Source organism: Siniperca chuatsi, linkage group LG11 (genome assembly GCF_020085105.1).
Source record: "Siniperca chuatsi isolate FFG_IHB_CAS linkage group LG11, ASM2008510v1, whole genome shotgun sequence".
NCBI lineage: Eukaryota > Metazoa > Chordata > Actinopteri > Centrarchiformes > Sinipercidae > Siniperca > Siniperca chuatsi.
In genome coordinates this window covers 131303-148099 of record NC_058052.1, presented here as the reverse complement: position 1 = coordinate 148099, position 16797 = coordinate 131303, and the positions used below count along the sequence as shown (strand labels likewise).

At 40.4% G+C, this 16797-nt stretch overlaps 3 protein-coding genes across 4 annotated transcripts in view; 1 reads left to right on the top strand and 2 right to left on the bottom strand.

Annotated features, from left to right (window-relative positions):
- Window positions 1–2253: 2253 nt before the first annotated feature.
- LOC122883899 (zinc finger protein ZIC 4-like) lies at window positions 2254–7005 on the bottom strand. Its single transcript, XM_044213002.1, has 2 exons — window positions 6265–7005; window positions 2254–3952 (listed from the first exon to the last, which is right to left on the bottom strand). The coding sequence occupies exons 1-2, from the start codon at window positions 6785–6787 to the stop codon at window positions 3321–3323; spliced, it is 1155 nt and encodes a 384-aa protein (XP_044068937.1). The 5' UTR covers window positions 6788–7005; the 3' UTR covers window positions 2254–3320.
- Window positions 7006–8370: 1365 nt separating this feature from the next.
- Window positions 8371–15201, bottom strand: LOC122883900. Its single transcript, XM_044213003.1, has 2 exons — window positions 15079–15201; window positions 8371–10536 (listed from the first exon to the last, which is right to left on the bottom strand). Exon 2 carries the CDS (start codon window positions 9922–9924, stop codon window positions 9139–9141), a length of 786 nt encoding a protein of 261 aa, XP_044068938.1. The 5' UTR covers window positions 9925–10536; window positions 15079–15201; the 3' UTR covers window positions 8371–9138.
- The window catches only part of vps8 (VPS8 subunit of CORVET complex), a 110634-nt gene continuing 107750 nt past the window's right edge, over window positions 13914–16797 (top strand). For both annotated transcript variants that reach the window (XM_044212998.1, XM_044212997.1), the window contains exon 1: window positions 13914–14067. In XM_044212998.1, coding sequence (XP_044068933.1) covers window positions 13918–14067 — 150 coding nt within the window. In that variant the 5' untranslated portion in view covers window positions 13914–13917. The remainder of the gene's footprint in view (window positions 14068–16797) is intronic.

Sequence of the window (16797 nt, the reverse complement as noted above, 5' to 3'; positions counted from 1 at the left end):
AACTATTTACATTTGTATAATCTATATTATTTATGTGAAAATAAAAATCTGTTTTTACAGAGTAAATTATGCATATTTGCAAATCGCTCTGTATTTTTGTGAGTATGAGATGTTGAATATGACAAGTGTGTACCACACTTGTCATATTCAACATCTCATGGTCTTAATCAGCATAAATGTTGGGTGTAGTAAGTGGGCTTTGAGATTTTTTTGTCAAACTAGTATTTCCATGGTCAAGAATGAGCTTCCATGCTCAGGTGGTGCAGTATCTCCAGTACTCCTCAGGCACACTATGAATCCTTTCAGCTGCAGGAATGTCTTTTCACACATTTCCAGAGCCATTTAGAAAAATCAAGGTACAATACTGAAGTAAAATTGACAAAAAATATGGCCGATAAAAACATTGTCATTATTCAATAGCAATAGCATGGAACTTCGGTAAGTCTAATAATTTCTTTTAATTTCATTTCTTATTCACTCATTTATTCACACAATGATTGTGACTTAGTGTTGCTTAATCAGAGGGTTGGGATGGGGTTCATGTTAGCTGTATCTTACATTTCATCTGCTGCCATAAATCCACAAAGACAAAATGAAGGGTTTAATGTATGGGTGACGTGAGATCTGGTGTGATACTGCATGAAACAGCCTTTCTCTAGAAAACAGTTCCTAAAAGGAACACAAAGATGTGCTATTCAGTGATCATAAACTCTGATATGTCTCCCTATCAAGTCAAATTATTGTGTAGAAAACAAATTTAATTTATCTGCAAGTCAAGATTTAAGATAACCCAGGGACAGATTTGTACTCATAAACATTTTGAAAGCAACAACCTGATTTCATGTATGCAGAGTTTAAAATCTGTTGTTACTAGTCTTCATTAGCTGAGAGATTTTGAGCACATGATATCATGAGGGCCTTTAACATGCTTCAATTTCCCCTACATGGCTGTAGGTCATGTACTTTTAACAGTTAACATGTTTTTGACAAAAAAAGCCAGTGGAGCACACTGGGAAGTGGCCTGATGTTATTTAGAAGGCAGCTTCTAACGTGATGACAGGTCATGTCCAGGTCAAATGCAATGGATTTTATCCTGCTCTCAGTTTTTGATTGCATGCCAGGGATATCCTTCCATCCATTATCTATAGCAGCTTATCCTGTGCAGGGTAACAAGGTTAAGAGATGGAGCCTATCCCAACTCACACTGGGTGAGAGGCATGGTACACCTGGACAAGCTACCAGTGTGGCACAGGGCAACGTCAACCATTCACACATATTTACACCTACAGGCAAGGTGAGGTGACAGTGCCACTGTTCCACTGTGCCAACCATGCAACTAATACAAACTTCATAAACTGGCTGCGGGCAGTTGCTTGTTCATATCTAGATATTACTGCTCATGAGAATCAAAACTTCAATTCTGTCCTTGCTCTTAAAACTTGTTCTGCACTTGTAAAAGTCCATGTACTCTCTCTACTCTTGACTTCCAAGTTGATTACTCGCTCAATAGTTTTGTTGTTTGTGAAGCTGCATAAAATTGAGACGCAATTCTCAAATCACTTATGTTGTTTAAAGGGAAATTTGGGTTCCATTCAACTTAGGTGTTATATTTGCTGTTTTGGCCATTATTCCTATCAGTAATAATAATGTACTCACCAAGGTAATAGCCTGGGAACGTGGTAACTAAAAAGATTTTAAACAAACCCCCACGTCAGTCAAACTTTTTTGGAAGAGAAAACAGACGAAATGTAGAATTATTCCCCAAACTATCCCTTGTAAACACCCATCACAGATTACAGACCCACTCCCTGCTTAAACTTTGACATATTACACTTACTGTACCCAGTTGCATCCAGTTTTCCTACGCAATGATAGATTATTAGAGACATTTCAGGTCATACCCTGGTTGTAGACCTGGGTTGTAATACACCGTAATTTTTCTTTAAAATAGCATTTAAATCCTGTGTCATTGTTCGTTTAAACAATCTGCTTCAGGTAGGTTTTCTTTCGTCCCAGATTCAAATCCAGCTTGACATGACCTACTAGTGGATGGATAATGTACACTGGTATAAGTCACTTATTAACCATTTAAAGTGGTCTCAATGCAGTAACTTCAAACATAGATTAAACATTTTGACAAGCTGTACCACAATCTTACACAATACTGCAATTCTGCTTGTTTCCTTGATTCAGTGACACAAGATGCTTACATTGAGTCAATATTCAAATCCAAGATCAAAGAGAAATACTAGATGTCTTGTGCATCATTTAATACACATTTTGATGTTAAAGGAATATGGGTATGACTTACATGGTAATTTTGGAAACCTTGGGATCTTGACTAAAATGTAAATGGAGTGTAAACAGATGCAGGTGATTAACCCACTGAAAGGTCCATAGAGTTGAAGAGGTTAAGGAGACACTTGATGATCAGTACAAAGAAGAATCAGTCCCACTGTCTTCAAACTGCAGCTTCACTGCTGGCTGCTGTGTTGGATTAGACTGTGATCACATAAAACACTTTTGAACAAGTTACTACCACTGGTTTGTTAGTAAAGGCCTCAGTTTGCTTCAAACAAAGTGCATGTCGGATTGCCTAACAGTATCTGAAACCCTACAGCAAAATCAGCTGACATTGTACAAGCTAGTTTGTTTGAAGCCTACTGAGGCCTTAACAGGCACACACTCACCTCCACCCTATATGCCTGCTGTTTTGGACCTGTGCTGTGTTACCATGTGTACAGTGCTACCGTGAACTCAGGTTAACATTAACCACTTTCCATATGTGTCAATTTAGCCCTTGAAATTGCTTCATCTAGGTGGAGCTCTTTGATAAATTGGTCAATAATCTGTCTCCCTAAAGAGGTCATCACGTACACACACACTCTTCATATTCTTTAACAGCAAGCAGAGCAGTCACCACCATTCCCTGGTCCATTTGTACAATGTTATCCCCTGTGTTAGTTCAGGTTAGCTAGCTAACACTGAGTCGATAACTTGCAGTTTTGGTCAAACATTTTGTTTGATAACCATAATGATGGAATTCCTCTTGTCCCTTCTGGCAACATTTGAGCCATTGCTTTTGGTCCACAGAAAGTGACAATCTCTGAGCTGAGTTTTGTATTTGAGACGGAGTTAAAAAGCCTCCTATCTGATCACAGCCCTCTCCATCTTAGAAGGGCCACTGATGTTGAACCATACAACTGCTGGTTCTGGAAAATTACAGCAACTATGATTCCGCAGAGCATCCTCTGGCATGACCTGGGTCTGACAATATATGAGGTCCGTTCTTCACATCCAAATTCACCAGTCCCTCCATCCTACGTGACATACTCCTCGTCATCACTAGGTTCTGATTTGATGTGGTCTGGGTGAAGCAGAGGAAAGTGTGGTGCTGTAGTCCTGGTACAGACATACCACTCCTTAATGTTAGACAACTGAGGTAAGGCTGGGTTGACTGAGCGCTGGCTCCTCCGCTGGGTCCTGCCACTCTGCTGCTTCTGGGCCAGCTGATTCTTCAGGCCTGACAGAGAGAGATCCAGAGGCATTGCCATTGGAGACGAACTCTGCAGCAGAAGCTTATGGTCCACTTCGCTGGCTGAGCCGATATCCAATTCGTGATGGGACAGAAGAGGAAAATGAGTGTTTTTGTTGGCAAGTGATGGAGAGAGGCGGTTAATTTTAAGGTCGAGAGGCTCGAGTAGAGCCTGATGAGGTTGTTGAAGTTGATGAGGGATGGAGTCGTACGCGTCCTGGGGTTCAGAGGTAGGTGACGACTTGACGTGAACCTTCATGTGTTTGCGCAGGGAGCTGGGGTGGGTGTAGGACTTGGTGCAGCCTATGGCCTTGCAGTCGTAGGGCTTTGAGGCCGTGTGGACCTGTGAGTGCTTCTTCCGGTCGCTGCTGTTGGCAAAGCGTCTCTCGCAAAATTCACACTGGAATGGCTTCTCACCTGCAATACAAACATCACACGCACCATTATCACAGTCTAGAATGGGCCCCTAAATACTGGTACAGTTGAAGGGACACTCCACCAAATTTTCTCCACCACTCATGCTTATTTAGACATACACTCTACTTTCTTTAATGCCACTGAGTGCAATTTGAATTCTTATTTATTGTATGTGGGGCTGCGTTCAGGTAAAGTGAGAGTTTTGGAAGGAGGTGATTAATAAGAACTTTTGTTTGTAAATGTTCCTTTAGTACCCCTGAATTTATTTCACACATTCAGATCTTAATTTAAGAGCAAAAGAGTTTAAAGTGTGTATATTACAAGAGAGTTACTTATTGCCTTAAACCAGAAGAAAACTTGATGCCATTGGTGTCTGGGTTAACAATATGGCAACAATATGGCTCGTGGAACCTCCTCATGCATGAAGAACTGGGTCATGTTCAGATATATATGCAATGGTATAGCTTGCAAGAGGTGAGAGGTGGGCTTATTTATTTACTTTAGTTAACTTAATTGGGGTACATATTTTTTTCATGTTTTTATTTCTGTACATGTCAATGTACCAATTTTCCAATTCTTTTTCAATGTAATTTGTATACGTAACAGGTGGTAAAAGTAGGGAGAAAATGAAACGGGGTTTGCCACATTTTGCTGTTTATATGCTGTTCGAAGATATGTGGAAAATCGACAATACCAATAGTGTCAACCAGTGACATGAGTGTAGCTTTGAATAGTACATTTAAAAAAATCCTTAAAAAAATACATTATTATTTTGAACTCTCCTTCCTGCAGCCAACAGATAGTTTGACATAGTATAATAATTACTATATCAATAATAATTATTATGATGATTATATTTTATATAGCATCTTTATTGTAAAATGTTTAAAGAGAAAAAGACATGAAATAATGGAAAAATTAATAATTGAGTTTTTAAAACTCAGTTTCAATAAATCAACAGTGAGATGGGATTCCTCCAATTCCTTGTGGCATTTAGCAGTGCTATTCTGAAAAACAGGGTGTGTATCTTTAAAAACTGAACACTATAAAGGAGAAAAATATACAAAGAATATAAATGATACTGAAGGCCACAGGCAAAAACATTGCTCTGCATCCAAGCCAGCCTATAAAAATAGGTTTTCAAAAGTGATTTAAAAAGACTTCTTTTTAGAAGTGCCCTTAGAACCGTCTTACTTTTTATTAGGAATATTACCAGAAGATGTAGAAGACAACAATCAGACATTACTACTGAGAGTCCTTGTTCTAACTGCTAAGAAGATGGTCACGCTCTCCTGGCTGAAGCCACAGCCCCCCACGGTGACACAATGGAGGAGAAGGTTAAGGATGTGTACTACATGGAACGGCATCCTCAAATGTCGTGTTTTGTCTACAACCCAAAGATGTTCATTTTCCCGTCATGGAGGAGTAAAGAAACCAGAAAATATTCACATTTAAGAAGCTGGAATCAGATTTTGACTTTTTTTTCTTAAATAATTACTCACACCAATTAATTGATTATCAAAATAGTTGGCGATTAATTTAATAGTTAACAACTAATCGATCAATCCTTGCAGCTCCATCATCCACGCTCTCTTCCCTCACGCTGTCTAATAAAAAACCATGAAATGCCCCTCAAATTACTAAAAAGCACCAGCCAAAGGGATTGTTCACAACCTGGCAACCCAAGAGTAGCTCTTATTGATGACTTAGCATTAGTAAAAGATGCATTAACCATTAATAAAGCTGTTAGTTACAGCTTATAAACCCTTCATAAAGGCTGTCTAAGTATAAGCGGCACTGGTAGGCTAACACTGATAGTGTCACTTTTTAATTATTTTAAACTGCTGAGTTTATTTTAAACTGCCCACGCTGTCATGTGATCGTCTGACTCTGGGTAACTGAGAAAAACAAACCAATTCCTGCAAAATGTTTGTTTATGCAGGCTTGGAATTAAAATGCTAATTATAGCCACGTGTATGTCTCAACACATCTAATCAGTTAGATTCTGTTCTCATCCTTTTCCCTCCGCGCTGCTTCCTGTCACCTTGCATGACTCCTGAGCTGCAGTTTCGAGCCGTGCTTCCTCTAGGAAACAAGGGAGCATTGAAGGGCGGACGTGAAGCGGTACTGCACTGAGCCTACGTAAACATGGAGGGGATTCCTAGCAGACTGGGAACAATCTCTATTAACCTCTGCATTCTCCGTGTCAGTCGGGGGGCTGCTGTGTTGCCGGATGGCACGGATTTAGAGACTGTAATGACAGTAATGTATCACGGCGCCCTGTGTGTAGTCAGAGAACCGTGGAGCCCTACCAGTGTGCGTGCGCGTGTGGATCTTGAGGTTCTCGGAGCGTGCGAACATCTTGCCGCAGTTGGGAAATGCGCATGAAAAGGGCTTCTCCCCGGTGTGCACGCGAATGTGGTTGATGAGTTTGTATTTGGCTTTGAACGCCTTCCCGCCGCGCATACACTCGTCCCACATGCAGACGTGACTGAGGGTCTCGAGCCCCGCTGCTACATGCTCGGTGGTGACGTGGTCCACCAGCTCGTGCATGGAGCTGAAAGTTTGGTCGCAGACGGATGTCGCCGTCCGCCCAAGCCTCTGTCTCGAAGAAGTTCGGTCAATCCATTTGCAGACCAGCTCGGTTTTGACGGTGGGGCCTTTGGAGAAATCCAGCAGGCCGTCCATCCCACCGGCGGCACCACTGTCGGCAGAAGCGGAGACACCAGTGGCTCTCGGCTGGGGTGGTGAGACGATGCTCGAAGCCCCGGAGTTGTTGTTCCCCAGCGGAGAGACGAGGCCATTGTGCCTGGCCACTACAGCCGTCCGCTTCATGCTCACGGCGGGCTGCCCCGCTCCTGTCGCCAACTACAATCCTCTCTTCCACGTTAAATGAGTTCAATCCAACTGGCGAAGCGTTCGCCGCTGTCCTGCTTCCTTCCTGTGTGTTTTGGTGAAAGGGAGAGCGCATGCGGCAGTCTTTACCCCCCGCCGCTCGGTGTTAGATCCCGAGAGTCAGAGCCTCCATGCTTTTATTTACTGTGTGAATGGAGGTGAACGGAGTCGAAGGGATACACCGGGCCGCGACCCAACACTGTCTAGCGGCGTCCTTGTCTCCTTTCCTTCTCCACTCCTGTTTTCATTCCTTTTCTTATTTTTAAGTTATGGTAAAACACACATGAGTAAGCACATTCACCTTCAGTGAATATACTCATACCAAAGTCTGTCAACCCAACATTTCATGGCACTTTGACTGAAATGCAAAATATGAAAACTAAAAGTAATTCAAATGGCACACACACACTTATGTTTTCAGTATCATTCCATGTTTGGTAAGAAAATCCTGGATTTTTACCAGAAGTCATATCGTTTTGGGAATTATTCCCATCACTTAGGATAACAGTGTGCTCACAAATTTCATTGCTGTTATTATTTTGTCTTTTTGTCATCAACAACTCTCCTGAGAGACTAAAAGCAATAATGAATCTATAATCTACAAAGAATTGTCTTCGTATCCAAAGCCTGATCTAGCAGAAACCTCCCTGCCATATGAGGCCACTGTTGTCCAGAAATGACTAAATATACACCAAAGAGCCATACTGTTGTACTGTTGGATTTGGGTGACAGCCCATGTTGTGAGGATTCACAAACACCAAAATGACCTTTCTGAATAAGAAGTGAGGGAGCACTGCTCTTTGCACTAAACCACAGATGTTAATGGATAAAAGTAAGTAAATATACAATAACAAATTTAATGATAATAATAGTAATAACACTAATAATAGCCAAATGATCTGCATGGTAGTAGACTGCTTTGAAATGCAGGGCATCCGTGTTCTGCACAGGTGTGTGTAGTTCTTTTTAGTTGCACTGTCGCTAAAAGTGGTGACAAAATGCGACTGAATGGTTACAGTCTGGAGCCCTGCACACAGAATTTATTATAGGACTGGGGGCCACTAGGGCCACTTTTGAAAGAAAAAAAAACAGATTTTGAGAATAAAGTCAAAATATTATGAGAATAAAGTTGTAATTTTAAGTGAAAAAAGTCATTACTTAAGTTAAAATTCATGCAACAAAAAAATGTAGTTGTAATTTGTATTTCATATTTTGAGAATAATCCAATAGTGTCATTGAACTGGGTATACGGAACAGGGTGAGTAAGGTGTCAGAGAGCAGTCTGCAGTGGTGGAAAAAGTATGCAGATCTTTTCCTTAAGAAAAAGTAGTAATACCATTGTGGTAGTATATTGTGGTAGTATAATATTATCAGCAAATAAAAAAAGTACAACATTCAAAATTGTATTACATTAAAGAATCAGAAATACTTTATTGATCCCCGTATCAGTGCAACATATATTATAATAAAAGAATGAAAAGTAAAAGTAGTCACTTAGAATATGTTTTCTCATTACATTATATTCAGTACAGCTACAGTTGTCAAATAAATGTAGTCTAGTAAAAAGAACAGTATTTCTTTCTGAAATGTAGAGCAGTAGAAGTATATAGTACGAGGACGAGTAAAGTACGAGTAGCTCAAAATTGTACCTAAGTAAAGTACTTACTTTCCAACAGTGGCAGTCTGTCAGTCTATGTGTCAATATGAGGGATGTGGAGGATTTGAAATGATTCTTTAGTAAAGGTTTCACCCCCCTCCCTCCAAAAAATATTGAGTTGCCTTATATCTATTTTGAACTATCAGTCATAATAATGGCAAAACTGGACTAGACTGGGTTGGCTGCAGCACGGTGGTAAGGCTGTCAAGGGCGCAACTAACAATTATTTTCACACACAAAAAAAATCACGTTTATTTGTCACATACACAAAACAACTTGTAGTGTAATCTGTTTGTGCCTAGCTCCAGAAAGCAACCAACAATAGTTAAAAACAGAATAGAATACTATAGAATAAAATAAACCAAATAAAATAAAATATTTTACAAAAGAAACACTAAAACAATCTATCCGTACGTTTCAGAGAAATTAAAAAGTGAAACAATTAAACAGTATGACCATGGATGAGTTTCAGAGAATTGAAACAATATAACCGGTACAGATATCATATTCAGTGTGCGGCAGGTGGATGGATTACAATTCTGGGTTATAAATTATGTAAGTGAAGTGAAAGTCGGAGGGAAGAAACACCTCCTCATCCTCTGTGTTTTGGCCTTGAGGCAGCGGTAGCGCCTCCCTAACTGCAACAGAGAGAAGAGTCTGTTGTTGGGTGATGGAGGTCTCTTATGAGCCGAACCACCTTATCAGCCCTCGTCCTGCCCCTCCGGCTGTAAATGTCCTGTAGGGCTGAGAGTAGACGAATCCCATCAGATGGTGCGTTCAGCTGACTGCACCGCCCTCTGCTGGGACAGGTAGTCCCTCTTAGTGCTGCTCCCAAACCAGGTGTGATGCTGCCTGTCAGAATGCTCACTACGGTGCAGGTGTAGAAAGTCTTTAGCACCTTGAGGGGCAGCCTGTAATCCCTTAGGTGTCTGAGGTGGTAGAGACGCTGATGGGCTTTCCTTACCAAGGTGCTGATGTGAGAGGACCATGATAAATCCTCTGTGATGCAGACGCAGAGGTATCTGAAGCTGTCCTCCCTCTCCACCAGTACCCCCTTGATCCTGAGGGGTTGGTAGTTCCTCCCCTGCCTCCTCCCAAAATCAACTATCATCTCCTTATTCTTGCTGACAGAGAGGTTGTTCTCCAGGTGAGTCAGGTAGACCTTCTCTTTGTTGTCAGAGATCAATCCCACCACTAGTGTGTCAACAGCAAACTTGATGGTGGTGGAGTCAGATGTAGCCACACAGTCATGTGTGTACAGGGAGTACAGCAGGGGGCTCAGGACACATCCTTGGGGGGCTCCTGTGTTGATGGTGAGGAGGAATGAGTTGTGGCTGCCCACCCCTACCGCCTGGGGTCTGCCCGTCCAGCCCGTTCTCATTCCCAGGGCGTCAAACACGCCCCTCGGCGTTGTATACATGGTACATGGTTTAGCGTCTGTAGGAGATGCCTTCAGAAACTACTTGGTTAGGTAGTAGGAAGTCACGTCACTTAAGTTACGGAAGTCACGTGACGTGTCTTGAAACGTCAAGTGATTTAACACTTTTCATAACTCAACGTTAATTTTGGTTTCACACGGGACACAGACCTCGGTACCCTGGGTGAAAGGCTTGTGTTTGTTTGGGTGGGTTTCACCACGGCCCCGCCCCTTTAGGAGACAAGCGGCAGGTCCTTAGTCTGTTCACTCCAATGGGAGAAATGAATGTGAGCACAGATTATGACCGATTCTTTTGCCCCATAGTCACCAAAGTAAATATCGGACCCATTTTTCACGAGCCACATATCTTCCGAACATTCTGACACTAAAGTGGCTTTTTTCAGACATACAAATCAGGAGAAAATGAACTTTGTTCGAGACCTCTCTGTCTCAACCAAACACTCTCGCGAGATCTGGCAGCATCTGTACGAGGAGTGTGACACAACGTTGGTATTTGACGTCCTGGGAATGAGAACGGGCTGGCCCGTCAGGAAGTTGAAGACCCAGCTGCACAGGGTGGAGCTGAGTCCCAGGTCTTCAAGCTTCCTGACAAGTCTGGAGGGGATAAGTAGTGTTAAAAGGTGAACTGTAGTCCACAAACAGCTTTTTAATATAATTCCCCCTCCCAATGTCATTGTCTATTCTAAAAATGTCCAAAAACAGAGAAAAGTATCTGTCACAATTTCCTAAATCTGAAAATAATGTAATGTTTTGTCCAGCCAACAGCCCAAAACCCAAAGAAATTAATTTTACAATTGTGTAAAACATGTAAAAGCAGAAAATCCTCATAATTGAGAAGCTGGAACCAGTGAATGTTTGGCAATACAACTAGCTAAAATAACTAAAAAGAATTAATCAGTTATCAAAATAGCTGAATAGTTATCAATTGTTTCAGCTGTAAAGCCCACTGCTTAGTAGTAGTAGTAGTAGATATTAGAGTATACAAAGTTTGGGACAATTCTAATAATTGTTAAGAATAATTAGGAGGCCGTTTTAGCAAGAAGAAGGACAGAAAGAATAGTCCAGTTAGCACAAACAAATAAAGGCTGTCCAAATCAATGCAGGGGAAGAAATGGGTAACGTAAATGATCTGTACTATAATGGTTGTCATGATAAGTTCAGCATTATATACATTTCCACAGCATGAATTTCATCAGTACAACAGTCATGAATACCACTATGTTGAGTTTCTCTTTTATCAGGGCACCGAGGCTCTGGAATAACCTGCCCTGACTCAGACATCAGGCTGTCTGAGTCAGAGTCTTTGTTTAAGTCTCGTCTCAAAACACATTTTTATCTGAAAGCAGATCCTGATTTTACCTGAACTGGCTGTTTATTTTACTGTTTATTTTATTGCTTTTGTGTATTTTATGTATTTTATTTCTTTATATCTCGTCATTCACTGTGGTATTTTATTTCTCTTGTTGTGAAGCACTTTGTACTTTGTTTTGATAAGTGCTCTATAAATAAAGTTTTATTATTATTATTATTAAACAGAAACACTGTTCTCCCTCACTATTAATTCCATTCACTTTTACTTTGCTGTTCTTTCGCTCATTGTTAAGCTTCTGTTAATGAAACGCAACTCTTCCTGCAGATGTTTCACCATGAACACACGCCTCTCTACTCATACTTGCCTGTTGTTGGACATGTAGATGTGTGGATGTTGGAGGTCTTTCTTGGCTTTCATTCTTTTATAAATGACCTCTCTGTGGACTCTAGTTGTATGCTCATGTTGATGCCCTTTGAACTCTGATTTGTAACACCTGTCATACACACTATACATGTGTCAGCCAGGGGACTGTTGACTTTATCCTGAAGAAGAAATGTCCTGAAACATTGATTTACAGAACTTAAAAACACAAGACTGCATTAGAATCACGAGTGTGTGTCTTTTCACTCGTTTCTTTGATGTGTACCTACAAGGCAGCACCTCACTAGAACTGGTGTGTGTTTTCCTTCAGCTGATCACATTTAAAACCTACCAAAAAGGAGGGTGATAATGTCCCCTGCACCACTGGTAGGCAGTGGTGTGTGCAGACACACACACACACACACACACACACCGCGTCGGAATAGCATTAATATATCTAATATATAATATATATTTCTGTCTCCACTACTTATATCTACTTTAATTAACATTACAGTATATTACAGTTTCTTACATTCCTGTGTTTAAAAGTTTAATTTAAAAGATAAATAGACCTACCAATCACAGCACAATAGAGTGGCACCATACAAATGTAATATAAAGCTTCTATACTATACTTAAATCCTCAAAAAGAAAACAACCAACAAAATTCAAATAAACTAGAAGGGCACTCGGAGAACGCAGACCTCCGCCAAGGCCAATTGTCCAGTCTTTTATGATATCCAAATCTGCAAGCACAGCCATTATATATGTCTGGATACATTTCCAAAACTATTACAATTACAGTATGTCAAAATATGGCTGTGCCTAGCTGAAGCCTCATCATCTCAGCTGTGCATTTATTTTGTTGTTTGAGGTGGCACACATGCACGACGAATTCAGTTTATTTTTCCATAAACACTGGTGTTACAATTGACCTATCTCACAATGTTAACGAAAGTAAAAAATGATTTGTGTATCTGCCCCGGGATTTGGATTCGGATAATTTAGTGGGTTCTTCCTCAGCCCATGTTACACCCTTCCAACAAGTTTCATGAAAATCGGGCCAGTAGTTTTTCTGTTATCCTGCTGACAGACAAATAAACGGCACCAAAAAAAGTTTTTAACTCTAACTCTGTTGCCTGTCACCACCATTTACCCCCTAACGATTTCTCACTGTCACCCATGTCACCCCTACGTATCATCACCTTTGTTAAAATTATTTCTCCACTGATTTGATGCACTTGAGTTCAGATTTCAGTTTAAAGTCTTCTCCTGACAATATTCTCAGTCTTGTTCCTAATGAAGAGAAATCTGTTTCTGTTGTGTTGGCTTACTGACTGTATGAACACATGCAGATGTACAAAACACTGGTCCCCATAATCAGTATGAAATCACATGTAAAAGGGATACAGCTGGTTGGTTACTTGGTATTTGCCAAAAATAGAAGCAAAGAGAGTATGAAATGCAGATGTTGTAGGGGTGTGTGAATAAAATATGGGAAAATCAGTTCAACTTTTCTCATATTTGTTACAGTGTTATACTGAACATAATTTACAATGTGAAGTGCCCAACCCATCTCATTTCTTGAGTTCACCATCCATTTGACTTATTTAAAGGTCCAGTGTGGAACATTTAGGAGGAGCTGTATGTAATATAATATTATAAAGTATGTTTTCATCAGTGTAGAATCACCTGAAAATAAGAATCATTGTGTTTTCGTTCCCTTAGAATCAGCCTTTATATCTGCAGAGGGAGCGGGTCCCCTTCCACGGAGGCCGCCATGTTGCACCGCCATGTTTCTACAGTAGCCCAGAACGGACAAACCAAACACTGGCTCTAGACAGGGCTGTTCGCATGAGTTTCGCAGCCACCGTAGTTTCTTCTACACGTTTGGAAGGGGGGGGTGAGGGTGAGGAGGGCGGTATTCATATGGCTGCAATTTCAACACTAGATGGCACTAAATCCTACATCACGCTACACACTGCTCCTTTAATGCATCATACCATAACCAACTATTACATGTACATAAGTGTGTAACTCATTTAACTGAAGTGATGCTCCAAATGGGATTTGAAGTGTTTCGAAATGAATATGTTTTGAAACTTCTTGGGGCATTATTATGTGCCCTCTATTCTTAAAATATAATGTTTTACCATTTTAAAATGTTGCCATATTTTAGGGGCTGTCATGAGTTTTCTTTTTTGTACTATTAACATCATACATACATGTTACATTTGTATGTTGTTGTTGTTTTTCAGGCAGTTTGCGAGTTATGTATGTCTAGAAACTTTATTCTGAAAATGTCACCGGAAGGTGTAATTAATGTAGTTCCTGCCAGAGGGACACAGGCGAGCTTTTCTGTCCATGTTAACCCAGAGATGTCGGAGTCTCCTGACGCCCGCAGCCTACTCTCTGCTTCCTCCCAGCTCAACTTGATGGAGGTGGACGCGGTGAGAGACTCTATACTCATTCTAATGTCATGGCGATGGAAGACTTGAGGCAGAATTAAGTCTTTGCTGCCGCAGCAGTCTGTTGTTTCCCCGGCGTCGACACACCGGGAGAAGTGGCTACTTAGTGCACAGTGGGGGCTTTAAATTCTGGTCCTACGCGACACTTTACTCTCTGGCCATAGGATTTACACGTTTCTGTTAATAACGAACCCGACATCAGTTCATGACAGGTCCATATGAGGCCCAGCTGCGCATGTCTGACTCTCCCGAGGCTGGTCATTGTGAGGAAGACAGCATGTGAAATTTCTGTGCTGTCATTTTAAGTAATTGTAGTAAGCGAAACGCCTTAACGAAGCCGGCTTCAGCTGAGACCACTTACTAATGTTGCTATATTAAGGTTGAGCTTTGTGACTTCATCAACGCATGTATGAACAGAGTGGTCCGTTAGCGGTCCTAAAGTCTGAACGTTGTCACGTGATCAAGTATTATTTACCGTGCAGCTCACGCTCAGCGCTGTCAACGCGTAGCGAAGCATTTACTCAAACCGTTTGATCCATTCGGTCCGATAACATTTGGAAAATCTACAAGAGCCGCACGATTAAATCATTTGATCCCCATTCAAGTTAGCGGAGGGTTAAACCAGTGGTTGGGTCTCTGTAAATAATATTATAAAGAGTACGGTCTAGACCTGCTCTATAGGAAAAGTGCAATGAGATAACTTCTGTTATGAATTGGAGCTATATAAATAAAATGTAACTGAATTAGGGCTGCACCTAACGATTATTATCGATAAATCTAACGACAAATTGTATTACTCGATAAATATAACAATTAATTTACCAAAAATAAATATCAAAAACTTATATATAATATTATAATATTTCAATATTTTATTAAATCATTTTCACTTAAAAACAAACAAATGTAACAAGAAACTGCAGGGCATTATTCTGCAATAAAACATTTGCTTATCTAAAATATAATATTTGAAAGAATAAATGAATACATTACCGTATTTCTAGTAGGTTATTTCTTATGTCACCATTTTAGTTCTACTTAATTCTCACCTTACTGTAGTGTTTACTCACAAACTACTTTAATCTGCTCACCTTGCTTTTCCTTTCACTTCTCTTTTCACACACACACACACACACACACACACACACACACACACCTGCTCGCCCCGCCTCTTCATGTTTCTCTCTCCCCGTATGTGTCTGCTCTGTGACTTTCTTTGTCAACACTATGTTTTATAAAGTTTAAAAATATTTTATTTTATAAACTGTGACACAGACGTCATATTTTAACTATATTGTATCTGGCATCAATTACCATCAGCATGCAATATTTTTTCCAGCTGACAAGACTAATCTTCATACTTTGATGAGATAATTATACATATAGGACCGATTTTTACTGGAAAAGCAAGCAATGTCCATGAAAACAGCTTTATTTATGTATATATTGCAGCAAGTGATTATTCAATGTGCACTTAGTGAACTGACATACAAATTGGCGTCTGAGGAGTGCATTTTTGTTTGTTTTTTTGGTTGATGAATAATTCAGACAGACCGCTGAGATATCCCAAGTTCATCAGCAATGAAAACTTCATTTTTCCAGTGTCCAAGTAGCGGAGTGCAAACTGTCATCAACTTGTTGGAGAGCCAACTGAATCCCAGCTGGCTTCATTCTCATTGTATTTTTACAAAACACTGATGCGATGAGACACATTACTTGCAGCATATTCCTGAATGTGAGCAGGTCTTAGTGACTTAGAATTATTCTGGACTGCGTCTAACTTCTGTCAGACTGAGAAGCTACTTTTAGTTCTGAATGGCTTTGTGATTTACTCATGGATCTGAAAGGTGAGAGTATTACGCCCCTTATTTTTAGGAGTTTCTCCTAACTCGCCTGTAAGGAGCTACTTTTAGCCTTGGGATGTTTTGTAAATACGGCCCAAGACCTCTTCTCAGGGGCCTATACCATGAAGCAAGTTCAACATACCCCGGATCTGTTTTCATTATCTGGCTTCACTAACCCTAAACACGATGCTAGTTATCAACTCGGAGTCAACCCAGGTTTTCCCAATCCAGTCACGAGCGCGTTCACATAAAAGGGGTGGTGTTTGCAGCATATGACCAATCGCAAACATGGACAAGTCTACTGGCAGCAGAGCGGCATATTTTACAAATGCTGAGCAAAATATAACATTAGAGAAATACGAAGAAGTTAAACACATGATCCAGCTGAAAGCAGCACAGCTGCAGCTGCCAAGTGCAGGAAGGCCAGCTGGCAAAACATCGCTGACTGTGTGAATGTGTAAATTAATTAATAGTCTTATAATATTATTGCCCCATCATTAGTTGCACGACATCTGACTTTACAGTGGTGTGAAAAAGTGTTTGCCCCCTTCCTGATTTCTTATTTTTTTGCATGTTTGTCACACTTAAATGTTTCAGATCATCAAACTAATTTAAATATTAGTCAAAGATAACACAAGTAAACACAAAATGCAGTTTTTAAATGAATGTTGTTGTTATTATTAAGGGAAAACAAAATCCATACATGGCCTTGTGTGAAATAGTGATTGCCTCCTAGCAGCAACAACTGCAATCAAGCGTTTGCGATAACTTGCAATGAGTCTTTCACAGCGCTGTGGAGGAGTTTTGGCCCACTCATCTTTGCAGAATTGTTGTAATCCAGCCACATTGGAGGGTTTTTGAGCATGCA

What these genes read in the sequence shown, in the direction of transcription:
- LOC122883899 (XM_044213002.1), bottom strand. Translation starts at nt 6,787, where the DNA reads ATGAAGCGGACGGCTGTAGTGGCCAGGCACAATGGCCTCGTCTCTCCG. An exon ending in CCACACGCGCACGCACACTG is followed by an intron (nt 3,953 to 6,264) that starts GTAGGGCTCCAC and finishes TTTGTATTGCAG; the next exon opens with GTGAGAAGCCATTCCAGTGT.
- LOC122883900 (XM_044213003.1), bottom strand. Translation starts at nt 9,924, where the DNA reads ATGTATACAACGCCGAGGGGCGTGTTTGACGCCCTGGGAATGAGAACG.